General features: G+C 40.5%; 1 protein-coding gene across 2 annotated transcripts in view; it reads right to left on the bottom strand.

Moving 5' to 3' along the window:
- The window catches only part of LOC307018301 (low-density lipoprotein receptor-related protein 8-like), a 196,773-nt gene extending 183,365 nt beyond the window's left edge, over positions 1-13,408 (bottom strand). For both annotated transcript variants that reach the window (XM_079648475.1, XM_079648476.1), the window contains exons 1-3: positions 13,139-13,408; positions 11,051-11,272; positions 10,333-10,449 (exon numbers count right to left, since the gene is read on the bottom strand). In XM_079648475.1, the coding sequence (XP_079504601.1) occupies positions 10,333-10,449; positions 11,051-11,117 (184 nt within the window). In that variant the 5' untranslated portion in view covers positions 11,118-11,272; positions 13,139-13,408. The remainder of the gene's footprint in view (positions 1-10,332; positions 10,450-11,050; positions 11,273-13,138) is intronic.
- Between the last annotated feature and the right edge of the window lie 308 nt (positions 13,409-13,716).

The raw sequence follows: 13,716 nt of genomic DNA, 5'->3' as shown, positions 1-13,716 counted from the left end.
GCAAAAAACACGCCTTATTGCACTGGGAGATAAAGCCATAATCCCTTCCACGCTGTGAACAGTTGTCAACAGATTACAGAGAGAATTTTTATAGGAACACAAACTAACTCCCCGGCTCACCCCGCAGGTCAGAATGATTTCTTTGCTCACTTTCCATCACTTCAACTGCACTCGTTTTTTATCCCACTCTCTTTGTTTTCCCAGATCATCAGCAAGGCTTCTTCTACGCTGTCAAACACAGCTTCACACATCACAGAGACGCTGAGGAAAAGACTGCGGGGGGAAATACATGCACACAAACCGAAACATGCTTTCAACGCTGATAAGTCGAAAACACAACAAGATGATGGGCCTCTCTTTTTGCCCAGAAAACATCCCCTGCTTACTGTGTTATTATTCTGCATTTACAAGTGGATTTCAGCAGTTGTCTAAATGCTTTTTCGGTTGCAAACAGTCGACACAAATTCTAATTTTATAAAAGATCGCTGACAAGCAGCCTGGCTGGGTATGACGGCGCATCAAGACAATTTATGAACAAAGAAACAGAGCCATGAGTACTCGAGAAGTAAAACTTACTGGAAGTGAGAAGACAGGTTAAATCTCACACAGACATAACTCAGAGGTTTTACAAAAATAAATTCCTAACCCTACATTAGCATTATCCTGACTAAAGACCTGAATAGCAACTTTTAAAAGTATAAAATCTTAATAAATGAAATATAATCCAAGCTTTTGTGGGGCTTTTTTCTCTCAAGAATGTGACTGATATAGGGGGGAAGGAATGGGAAGGGTTGATAATGGCACGCAATGTTTCTGTAAGTATTAATAATGATGGCTACTATAATTTATAAGTCAACATTATAAATGAAGCTTTTAACTTCATTTCAAACCTTTATTTATCCAGGTGTATCCCATTGAGATCATTGATCTCTTTTTCAAGGGAGACATGCTCAAGTAGGTTCCACATGAAACATAAAAACATAAACAGAACAACAAAAAGGACATCATACAGCATCATTACAGGGATTACAATTTACATAACTATCCACATGAACAGGTACCAGAGGTGGGGACTCGAGTCAAGTCATGTGACTCGAGTCAAGTCATGTGACTCGAGTCCCCACCTCTGGTACCTCATGTGACTCGAGTCAGACTCGAGTCACATGACTTGACTCGAGTCAGACTCGAGTCACATGACTTGACTCGAGTCAGACTCGAGTCACATGACTTGACTCGAGTCAGACTCGAGTCACATGACTTGACTCGAGTCAGACTCGAGTCACATGACTTGACTCGAGTCAGACTTGAGTCGCATATTTTTGGACTTGAGACTTGCTTGACTAACATTGATAAAAGACTTGACTTGACTTTGACTTGGTATTCATGACTTGAGACTTGACTTCAGCTTGAGATAGATGACTTGAAAGGACTTGACTGTTTAAAATTAAATATTTGCGTTTGTTTTTGTAGTGAGATATTACTTTAGTTTTTTCAAAAAACGTGATTATAGCGCGATGCGTGCAAACCTGGCAACCCACTAGAAGGCAGGAGTCTCAGTTAACATGGCAGCGGCTAGCTTTACTCCAAAAATAGGGAAGTTTGGATTCAAGGATTATTTTGTCGATGACGCTAATAAGAAGAGAACAGCGGTATGCAGGGTCTGCAGCATAAAGATCAGTGACAGGACCACCACAACATCCCACTTCATTCGTCACGACAAAAAAAAAACACAGAGAAAGGTGCGTGCATGTGTTGTGTTAGCTAGAAAGCTAACGTTAAGTTTAAGCTACGTTAGACTTGGTTTCAATTCGATTAAGCATTGCAAAGAGAAGACAAAACGGTAAATGAACACTAGAACCACCAAGGGATTCATTTTGACTAACCCTGATACTGACGGGCTGTCAGGAGAGAGAGAGAGAGAGGAAAAGAGATGCCTCGTTTATTTCCCCTTTGTTATTATCAGAAGTTACTGAAAACTGTTAAATAATGTAGTTAATCTACTTTTAGTAGTTTGTTTAAATGTTTTAATTATGTTGTTTTTGTTTGTAGAAGTGCATCATTCCTTGATTTATTGTAAAATCAATCTGAACTTTTTGATCTGTTATGATGATAAACTGAAGCCATTTCTAAATTAACCAAATTAAGTGAGTTTTAAATCGTCCTACTTAGTTTATAAGGAAATTATGAAGAGGAACAAATTAAATGATTTGAAAATGATATCTATGTAGGTGCTGAAGCTGTTGGCGGGTTCTAGTGTTAACAGAAATTTAAAATTCAATATGTGTGATGACAAATGCCATATATGATTTTCTTACCTGGAATTCTGCCTTTTTGAACAGACTTTTTGAGTCCTAGCTATATTGTTTGCAGTTCTAGGGTTAATATGAATCTAATATGATTGTCATCGGTCTAAATTAGATTTCAAAAGATTAACTGTGTATGTAATGAAGATCATAGTGTGGGTTTAATCCATTTTTATATTATTATATATAAATATTTTTTAACTGATTTAAAATGTGGAAACTGGGCTTATTCATCAGAATTTCGGATGACTTGACTTGCTTGACCTGAGAAATGACTTGACTTGACTTGCTTGACTCTCACCACAGTGACTTGGGACTTGCTTGATACACTGAACAAAAATATAAACACAACACTTTTGTTTTTGCTCCTATTTTACATGAGATGAACTCAAAGATCTAAAACATTTTCTATGTACACAAAATAACCATTTCTCTCAAATATTGTTCACAAATTTGTGATAGTGAGCACTTCTCCTTTGCCGAGATAATCCATCCCACCTCACAGGTGTGGCATATCAAGATGCTGATTAGATAGTATGATTATTGCACAGGTGTGCCTTAGGCTGGCCACAATAAAAGGCCACTCTGAAACGTGCAGTTTTGCTTTATTGGGGGGGTCTGGGGGGGTCCGAAAACCAGTCAGTATCTGGTGTGAGGGGTAGGGTTAGGGTTAGGGGTAGGGGTAGGGATAGGGTTAGGGTAATGTTGTGAATCGAGTGGCCCATGGTGGTGGTGGGGTTATGGTATGAGCAGGCGTATGTTATGGCCTCAAGCGAGAAACAGGACTTGTTCCTGTAGAAGAAACCTAGTCTAACCCTCAGCTTTTTAAGCAGGTTATTGACATGATGTTTAAAAGTGAGACAATCATCAAGCCAGATACCTAGGTATTTGGAACAGGTGACCACTTCAATTTTTATCCCTTGCGTAGTTACAATATCTACAACAAGCTCTGGTGTCTTTTTAGCTTTTGAAAAAAGCATTACCTTGGTTTTATCAACATTTAAAAGAAGCTTTAGTTCAGAGAGCTGAGTCTGAATGTTAAAAACAGCTTGCAATTCAACAACAGCCTCCTTAATGGAGGGACCTGCACAGTACATCACGGTATCGTCAGCATAAAAATGTAAGGTTGCTCCATCGACATTTTCACCTAAACTATTGATGTAGATGGAGAATAAAAGTGGACCTAAAGCAGAACCTTGAGGAACAGCATTAGTAATGTTTAACCACTCAGAAGACAGCCCATCAAAATCAACATATTGGGACCTTTCAGAGAGGTAGTTCACAAACCACCCCACTGCATGGCTGGATATGCCAATACTGACCAGCCTCTGCTTTAAGATGCAATGATCGACGAACGCTTTGGAAAGATCAATAAATAGGGCTGCACAACTCTGCTTATTATCTCAAATACTCGCCACATCATTCACCACTTTCATTGTGGCAGTGATGGTGCTATATTGCTTTCTGAAGCCTGACTGATGTTTAGACAGGATATCATTTTTACATAAAAACACCTTTACCTGTTCAATCACTAGGCGTTCAAGGACCTTAGCCAGAACTGATCATTTAGAGATGGGCCTATAATTATTTAATAAAGTGGCCTCCCCACCTTTTAGTAGAGGCAGGACATATGCTGACTTCCACAATTTTGGAATTGTGTTTGAACAAGGTAACACAAAACAGAACTGCAACAGAGCAGTAAGAGATCTGAAGGAGATTACTGACAGCAAACCCTTTTCTCTTTTTGCAAAAGGAAAAATGAAATGTGGAGGATAAGCAACACAACAAGCAAATATCATTATGTGACGCTCACTTACTTTCAGCCACCATTGAATTGTTGCTGAATGTTTTGTCATTGTAACCAAAGAAACACCCGGAGTCTTTCAACAAAAATGGCAGGGTTTCAAAGTGAAATCCAGTGAGCAGGTCTATTGTCCCTAAAGCTGTGGGCACCGAAAAAAACTACCTCCTACCAGGAACAATCAAGAATGAAAGCATATGCTGGGATGCGAAAGCTTATCTTAGATAATGTGACCAATTTACAAGAAAGAACATCCATACAATAGACAATGTTCTTGAGGAAATAACTTCAAAGAAAAAAAATACCATTGGATGTACCCTTTCCTACACTAATGTAAACTGAGAAAAAGAAAACTGAGGTTCAAACTCAAGCATTTCAAAAGGTGGATGGATACTTTTTGCATCACTAAAACTTTGTGTGTTGGCAGCTGCAACAGGGGAGGCTGAAGAGCTTTGGAGAAGCTTTGGAAGAAAGAAATTAACAATGACTACAGGAGGAGAGCCAGAGGATTCAAAAGTAAGTTTGTCTCTGGAGGAGCGGGTTTATTTGGGAAAAGGAACACAAAGGGCGCCGGCACACAGTTTGTTGCTGACTCCGCATCTACAGAGAAAAACAGAAGAATACTTTGAGCCCGATATGTCGATGTGAAAAAGCCTCCCTGCAGGTATCGATGTTAAATTCATGAACGAGGATTAAATGGATCGTTATCAGATCCAAGGATGGGAAGAATGTCAAGCAGAACGCATATACTGTAGAAAGATGGAAATGGGTGATGTGTTGCTATAATCTGGGCGAGGATTAAAAGGCGGCTCCGTGTCAGAAGTCGGTACAGATCTGAATTGGAAAATTCAATGCAGGATTCTTTTGCTTTCCTTCTGCTGTCAACTCCAGAAGAGGCGAGGTGCAGAGGGGCTTAGCATTTCATCCCACAAGTGGCATCAAACCAGTAAACAATTTCTAGTGTGGTTCATGTCAATTCAATTTCTCAAATAGAAGTGCATTGGTTTGCATCCATTTGTGTTTATGCACTGTATGCATTAATGCTCACGTCTGTCTGGTCCGTATGTGTCCATGCATACTTATGAGTGTAATTATGCATGTATGAATGTATGGGTGCATGCAGCGGGTGACTGGTCAGTGGGGAGCCGAGTTTGGATGATGGGGGATGGTGATGGGATGCAGTCTGGGGGTGGACTGGTGGGGGATGGGGTGAACAGATACAGGGTGGAGGAAGATCATAATGCATCAAGTGTACGTCCGATAACAGTGATGTGAAAAGGGATATTTAACCCCCAACGTTATTTTCATATTTTCACTCTTGTCTGAAGTGGTATTTATCCTTGTAGATTGTTTTGGTGGGATTTGTCATGTGTTAGGGATATTAGCCATAGAGATGTCTGGATTTTCTTACAGTACAATATATAAGTATCTTGTGTCAAAAATGTCATTTGAAAAAATTCAACTGCAATGTGTCTTTCAAGAAATCAAGACTTGGTCACTGATTATCCGCAGAACTTGTTGTGCAGTTCCTGTTGGAACTATTTTCTTTCTACCGTATCACTGCACAGAAGGGAATGTACATCTACTCTAGAATGAGGAGCCCTCTTGAGCTTTCTAATGTTATAGCTAAGTAAAAGAGGACAACTTTAATGTTTAGATCTTGAGTCATCAATGAGAAGTGCCCTTCCTTATCTGCACTGATAGGAAAGAAAGAAAATAGTTCCTACATCTAACTGCTCATAACAAGGTCTGTGGATGATCTTGAAAAACTGGGGAATTATTTATAGTAACCACAATCTGGTTGCCAACTAGCTCCCTTATACTAGAGAAGAGGAAGACCTCTTTATGGCTGATATCTCCAATCCTCTGCAACTCGCACCAAAGCATCACATCTACAAACAGCACTTAAGGAAAAAGGAAATCCGAATGTATACGTCCCACAGAAGGGGAATGTACAATGTTACAGCAAAGGGACAGAGCAGAGAAAGACAAATTTAGGATTAGTTAAGTAACTTATTAAGGGACCCTATTATACTGTCTAGGGTTTTCCATTTCCTGTAGTGTGTTATATAGGTTTTTGTGGATGTAAATGGTCTGCAAAGGCTAAAATCTGTGTGTTCCCTCCAGAGGGAGTGTCTCTCCCACACACAGGGCCACTTCAAGAGGCAAGCACTTGTTATTAAATAAAATAAATACACATCCATAGTAAAAATAACTAGCTGCTTTATAAAAAAGTAAGTTAACATAGTAGCAAGTAGCACAGTTATCTCTACAACAGTGGTGTTACAGTAGTGAAGTAGCAACCAGTTATAACAATTGCAAGCAGTTTACATGTGAGAAAATGTGTGTTTCCAATGTTAGGGTGCACTGTGCCTTTAAGACATTTACACCTGTTCTGTGAGGTTTAACTACAAGCAGCAGTCAGTTCGGAAATAAGGTGACACAGCCATGACAAATAAGCTGCGCTGCGGCAGAGCTTTCTCTCTGCATATTTCATAACCATGCTCTGTTGCACACGTTTAGCCTTTGAATTATTGGACTTGGCTTTGTGTTATGTCAAATAATAAAAATTGGAAAACACAGATCAAATGGAAAGTGAGACCATGCGATCAACCATTTAGAAACTTAATTTAAAAATGTAACCACTTCAAAGTCAACGAGAAACTAAACAGTGTAATTCCTGCAGCGGATTTGCCTTTTGTACAAGTTAAATCCTCAGCACCCGCAGCATATGCTGGGCAGGTTTACACTCCACTGCACTAAACTGTCTGTCCCTCTGTCTGTCTTTTAGCCTGCTCAGATGTAGAAATAGAATACACAGAAGCAGTCCCCGAAGAATGACTTTAATAGGAATGCATTAATTAAATATTGCCAATGCTGCACGGTGCTGCGAAGAATCTCATCTCCAAATCAAACAGGGGAAAAGTTTAACAACCAAAGTGCTTAGCCAAACCTTCGTGAAACACTACGAGGATGCAGACAAATCTGCCTGCCCACGCGGATTCAGCACACATGGGAAAAGGAACAAGTGAAGGCCACTCTCTAATATAATGCTGGACAGCAATAATCATCAAATGGTGGGTATAGTCTCATCTTAACAGGCTTTCAGGAGGAGTGTTTTCACTCAGCCCTAAATGTGTCTGGAGCTCTGTCTGATGGAAACACACAGGGGGTAATAAAACCTCGCTGACTGTTTCTTATTTCATTCATAAGAGAAAATACGGAGGAGATAAAGCCTGACAGAGTAGGATTTTCTCGAATATCAGGGGTCTGTGTGTGCGTGAGGCAGTGACACATGAATGTTTTAGAAGCAAAAGACGCTCTGACTTTCTTTGGCATGCCAGAGGCCTCGTCCTGCTGCCCTCAGAAACAGGGTAACAATGGCGACACCTCCAGACGAACGGAACCGTGAGGCGTTTGTATACAACCGGTGTGTGGGAGAAAAAGGACTGAAAAAAAGAGACAGTGGAGTGGAGAAATCCAGAGCATGCATGTATGCATTTGAGGGGAGGTGCAGGAATTCCTCCCGAGCCACAATTAACCCAGACACAAAAGATAATTGTTGCACAGCAAACATGCACAGCTTGGATTCAGCGTTGGCACAACTTCACTGGTTTCAGCACCAGCATTCTTGCAGAATATAGGCCACTGGCTCGCAGTCAGAAAGGAAACTGGAATTGTATTATTACCGCACAGAACAACACATCAAAGATACCTGTCAGAGGTCTGTGCAGCAGACCGATACAGCGTGCAATCTGTCTCTCCGCTGGACAGCTACTTATTTGAAGATGACTGGGAAATGGTTCCACACAATCAACCCTCATTTGAAAAAAACATGCCTGTTGAGCTTTCTATATAAAAAGGTAATGGAAATAGGAATGAAACTCTGCACACACTCTTGGCCTGAGGCACACACGCCTAATCTCCACTCAAAACGTTGATTTTGTGAACTCTGAATGCTTTTACATTTCTCTAAAGATAAGGCACTCACCTGGATAATGAGAAAAACTATGAGAAAATGCTAAAAGGATAGCGAATCCACCATAAAAATAACACCAAATGATGGTAGGATTAAGACCTGTGGGAGATATGGGGGAATGTATGGTTCATAACTGTTAACAGTATGACAGCTCATTAAGGCAGATTAGCCTCTATACCAGGCATGGGCAAACTAAGGCCCGCGGGCCATATACGGCCCGTTGGGCTTTTGAATCCGGCCCGCCGAATATTGGTACAAAATTGTCCAAATTCCGCATTCATTTTGCCTTTTTCCTGCAATAGCCGCCATTTTAGTTGATCCCACTAGATGGCGCACTCTAGACACAATTTACCTTTGCTGGAGTATGGTCTATTCTCTCAGCTGGCCCCACTCGGCAACCCGGCAAGATTGGCGAATACAAGTTTTAACAAGCAGTAGCACTGAGCAAAGTGACTAGAACGCGACCACACACTTATAAAACACACTTATATAAAGTCAGGCAACACTAACCAGGCTTAGCGTGACTCTGTTTATTTTACCTTACTTTAATAACCATCCGTTCACTGTTATTGACCATTAGAGGCAGACGTTTTCCTTTTATTTTGTATTATTGCAGCTATCGGATGGAATCAATACATGGGCTACATGTGGCCATCACAAGTAAAATCATAACGAAAACTACGCCGGTAAAATATGCGTGTAGAAAACGGCTTATGCCACAATATGATAGCAACAAGTAGTCAAGATAGTCTGATTAGCTAACATCACCTGTAGAATGCCAGAGAAACGTTCATAACAGCGCTGTGATGCCAAACAGCTTTCAGACTAAAACACATTCACTTATGGGGATGGGGGATATTTATCAGCTGCTTGTGTGAGTCAGACAACGAAAACTTTACAGCGGCCGCTGCCGCGAGTTAACGGGAGAATAAACTCCGGTAGACGAGCAGCACTGCAGCAGGCATTAATGCAGCTGAACCGCATTAATAAACAATGCACCACTGCACTCTGGAGAAAGGTACAAGGTTGGAGAAGTAGTTCTTTAATTTAATCTGGCTTCGTATAATTAAAAACTACCCGACGCAGTCCTCTATTGATGTAGTTGTGAGCGGTGTTGCGGAGAAAATCAGCGACGTAAAACGCTGTGTGGGTCATAAGAAGGCACGTAAACGGTTACGTCATGATGCAAACGATGACGCAATGATGCATTAATTCACCTCTGAACCTGCATCTGTAACAATGACTGGACCAAAGAAAAGAAAAGTCATGTGCCGAGTGTATAATGAGGAGTGGACAGCTAAATATTTTTTTATCGATCTGCTACTGGCCCGGCCCGCCTGTCAAATTTAAAACTCATAGTGGCCCCCGAGCCAAAATGTTTGCCCACCCCTGTTCGATACACATTCCAGTCATGAACAGACCATTAAGTGCAGCTCTTACAGCTGATTGGAGCAGACCCAGGTATTGTGTCTTGATGAGATTAATGATCGAATTAGCATTGGAACATTTTTTATGGATAAAAACAAAATAGCCTGTATATAACATCATTTGAACCAAATCCAGGATGCCTGTATGGTTTAGTACAATTGTTCCGTTTGGATGGCATTAATTACTTCTTCTTTTTTTTTTATGGGCCAACCCGGAAGCTAGCATCACAAGACAAGGCGCTTGACGATAGCAAAGGAATTGTTCCATTGGCTTTTGGAAGATTGCAGGAAATAGGATCTTTGGCAAAGACATGTTTATGATACTTAGCTGTCTTGTTCAGCAGGATATTATCCACATATTAACAGCACTTTGTGACTTTTAAGCGCAAATGCATTCGCCAGACTTTCATGTTTTTTTCTACGTCCAGCTAACGTTAGACTACAAACAAACTACATCATGGCCTCACCACTTCAAGTCACCACCCCTAAGCTGAAGATGGTTAATGTTTAAGTCTAATTTAAGCATTTGCTAGCAATCGCTGTCACAAAAGCTTCAGACAATCACCAGTGGGGTATTCACTGAAACATTTTAAAGAGCGAAAATCTTGTGAGTTTGGGTAAACCACAGACCCTTTTTCAGGCATCCAACCAAGAATTTAAAAAAGGGAACCGGAAGTGCTAGAAGGCTAACTCATTCCCTGTTTTTAGGACTCATTCCTGCACCACTCTATTGTAACAGCTTACGAAATTGGTATAACCGAGTCAGAAAATGTTCGTAACAGCAACCTGTAAGCAAAATCTTAATTTTTTTTTAACACTTACGACAGTTTTCTTCATCGCTGTTGTCTGAGCAGTCGTCATCATCATCGCACCTCCAGATGGTAGGTATACACCTTTTGTTGTTGCACTGAAACTGTCCATCCTCACACTCATCCGTTGCTGTAAGAGTGAAATACAAATAACAGGGGGGGGGGGGGGGGCAGGGTCCAGATGGATCAGCAACACGCAGATATAGTAACCGCATGTAGTTCAACTGTCCTTTGCAAATGAATGCCTAATTGATATTCAGCCTTCATTCAGGTCAATTGGCTGAGGCGCTGGGTGCGTCATGGTCTGAGTTTTTCTTTCAGTTTCTCATCTACTTCAGCGTGATAATTAAAAGCCGCTACGGGAGAAGAAGGGGGCCCCGTGTTTGCCGGACATCATTCTCCATAATAACATGCAGACAAAGATTCAATCTGAGCTACTACAGCTACCACCGCTGATGCAGTATGGACGCTCACAGTCGGGAAACACATGACAGAGTCATGGCGATTCACTCAGCAAACAACCTATCATACATTTGAATCAAGAAGTTATTTTCTCATGTATTCATGATTGAAAAACGTGTCTATGTGTTTTCTTTCTTATTATCAAACGCACGCTGAGGGGGGCACGCTTCCAATCTCACCTACACAGCCTCCTCACTCACACAGACACAAACCGCGGGTTATGATACATTTTATTAAAGCCTCACACACAGAGGGAAAACACTACTGACCTTCCGAGAAATTAACCCTCAGGAGCAACGAATGAAAAAGTAGCAATGTCCGTATATCCGTCCACATTTCCGAAGCAGGTGATGGAGCTCATTCGCATCCACAAAACAAAGCCCGATGAGCCGCTCTCTTGTCTGGTTGTAACGCTGCGACGCTGCTGCCTGCCTCTCGGCCGTGAGACCCCCACCGCCCCGCCCCCCGCTCCGTCTCATTGGCTGCAGGGGCTGTGACGACACCACGTGGGGCGGGGAGAACAGTAGAGTAGGGTAAAATAGATAAGAATAGAGTAAATTTAAGTAGATTGGTTGTATAAAGTATAGTATTTGTAAACAAAAGGGTCCGTATAGAAGTTTCAGTAGGCTACAATCGAAACTCCTTTTTTCAACATTTTTTAAAAGCTACAAAATGGAATAGAATGAATTATAATTTCAATTAATAATGCAGGCCACAAATATTGACGATTACACAATGAATCCTGTTTTAACATCCTCATAATGTTAAAACCCCTACAGTGGGAAATAACGTTGGAATTTATTTTCTGAAAAAACTGCACCATCAAGTGTATCCTTCATTATTTGTATGCTTGATCAATTTGTTGGAATTCAAAGTTTACTGAATGTAGCAAGATAGGCAGGACTCAATACAATTTAAAAGCTGTTGATTAAGCACAAGTAAATATCCTTATTGTGATATTCAACAGAGTCATCACATAATGCTTATTTACCTGCATATCCAACGAATAGTACAGATATGAAGTGTTTGTTATTTTGACCGCTTTATAGGACAGAACACAGTATGGTAAGCTACCTGTTGATGATATTTTCTGACCAAATGTTCATTTTAAATAGCTAAAAAGTAAACATTTCTGCAAAACTACTCTTACATTATTATATTATTTGCCTTGAAAACAAACTTCATAAATATTTAACTTGACCTTTTTTAATCTCCAGACATTTTGTAAAAAAACACAGGTGTATTCATAAGCAATAATAATGGCTGAATTCCACTTCAGGGAGGCCCTGTTGTGCATGCTGTGACCCTTATAGGTATATTAATTTCACACTCCGTGCTTTTTCTACTAAGGTCAATGCTTTGAAAAAGGTCCATATACTGTACAAAGAGGTAACCAGAGATGTTTGAAGGCCATACACAACAGCACAGGTGTTTTCAATCACCTGGGCTAATTACACCTCCTACACATGCTAAAGGTGTAATTTGTCCCACCAGGTGCGACAAAACCAACAGGAGACTGAGCTGTCAATCAAAGTGTGTACTACCCACCCAGTAGGAGTCTAATAGACCTTTTAAAGCATGCATTTATCACAATAATAAAATCACAGGTGTTTATCGGCCCAGTGAAAGTGAACCAGCAAGCAAAATATCAGCACCACAAAAGCAGGAAGGAAATTCAGCCTCTATTAATTTCATCGCATCACCTGTGTCCAACTATGACAATGCAAGCTATAAAAACATACACCCACATCCTCTACCAAAGAGTGCCTTTCAGATCTTATTAGCAGTCATGTCTCACACTGAATGATGTGAACGTTTTTTTTTTTGTCGACTCAATAGCTAGCCATCTGCTGGAAACACATGCAGGTGTTTATTAACCATAAACAAACGACAGTAGTTTTAGCTTGAAAAACTGCAATAAATATCTTATGGTGTGATTCAAGCTTGTGCTCTTTTTGTTGTTTTCATATGAAGTAGGTCATTTTATTTTATGTATCCTTTTCTGGTATCACCATAGTAGATTTTGTGATGATAAGGCCTGAGGATAGCCAAAATTCCAGCTAGCTCGTACTGCAAAAAAAATTATGAAAACTATTTAGTTTTTTTTTAGTCGGTGTTCATGAGGTTCTTCTGTGAACCACATGTTCATGAAGACATGATAAGTTATATTCCTATTCTGCTGTCTTCATTTTGTATACCTGTGGACAGTGTTGCTGTCTCAGGACTGGAAATACGTCATGGAGTAAACTAGCGAGCGAGCTAGCTAGCTAAAAACTGTTCACTAACATTAGCTGGGAAACGTTGTTCAAGTTTACTAAGAAGTCAATATTCGGTATATGAAACACCAACTTACTTACCATTACAAGGATAACACTGTCAGATAATTTTAGTCCACTTTTAAAGAGGAAAGAACCAACACGTTTTGTGCCGGTTGTTTTCATAGTGTAACCATAGGCGCTCAGGCTGGGTCCTTAGTAGCGGTGCAGGAGTTTCAAATCTGACCCCGTGTGGGCAAAAAATAACAATATTCACGAAACTGTGTCTCAGGCATGGGCGTAGGAAGCATCCTCAATGTGGGTGGGACAATTTGACGGGGGGTGTGGTCATGTGGTGGACCTAACCTCCTCTAGGGGGGTCCGGGGGCATGCTACCCCGAGAAGATTTGTTTTTAAATGTTGAAGTTTAAGCTGGACTCGGACGTGCGACAGCGAAATACTCCCCCCGGGTACAAAATAACGGTATGCATAGACAAACAAAGGTGGACCCAATTTACATATGAAAATAATATATCATTTTGGTGAAGAAAATTAAGATTTTCAAGTATACAAATAGCCAAAATAAAAAAGTCATAGGATAGCAATTTTATTTTAAAAAATGTATATCAGTTAGGCTATATATTGGGGGGAACATTTTGAGCATATCTGAATATTGGGGG

Source organism: Notothenia rossii, assembly GCF_949606895.1.
Source record: "Notothenia rossii genome assembly, chromosome: 9".
NCBI classification, from domain to species: domain Eukaryota; kingdom Metazoa; phylum Chordata; class Actinopteri; order Perciformes; family Nototheniidae; genus Notothenia; species Notothenia rossii.
This window is presented reverse-complemented; position numbering and strand designations above follow the sequence as displayed.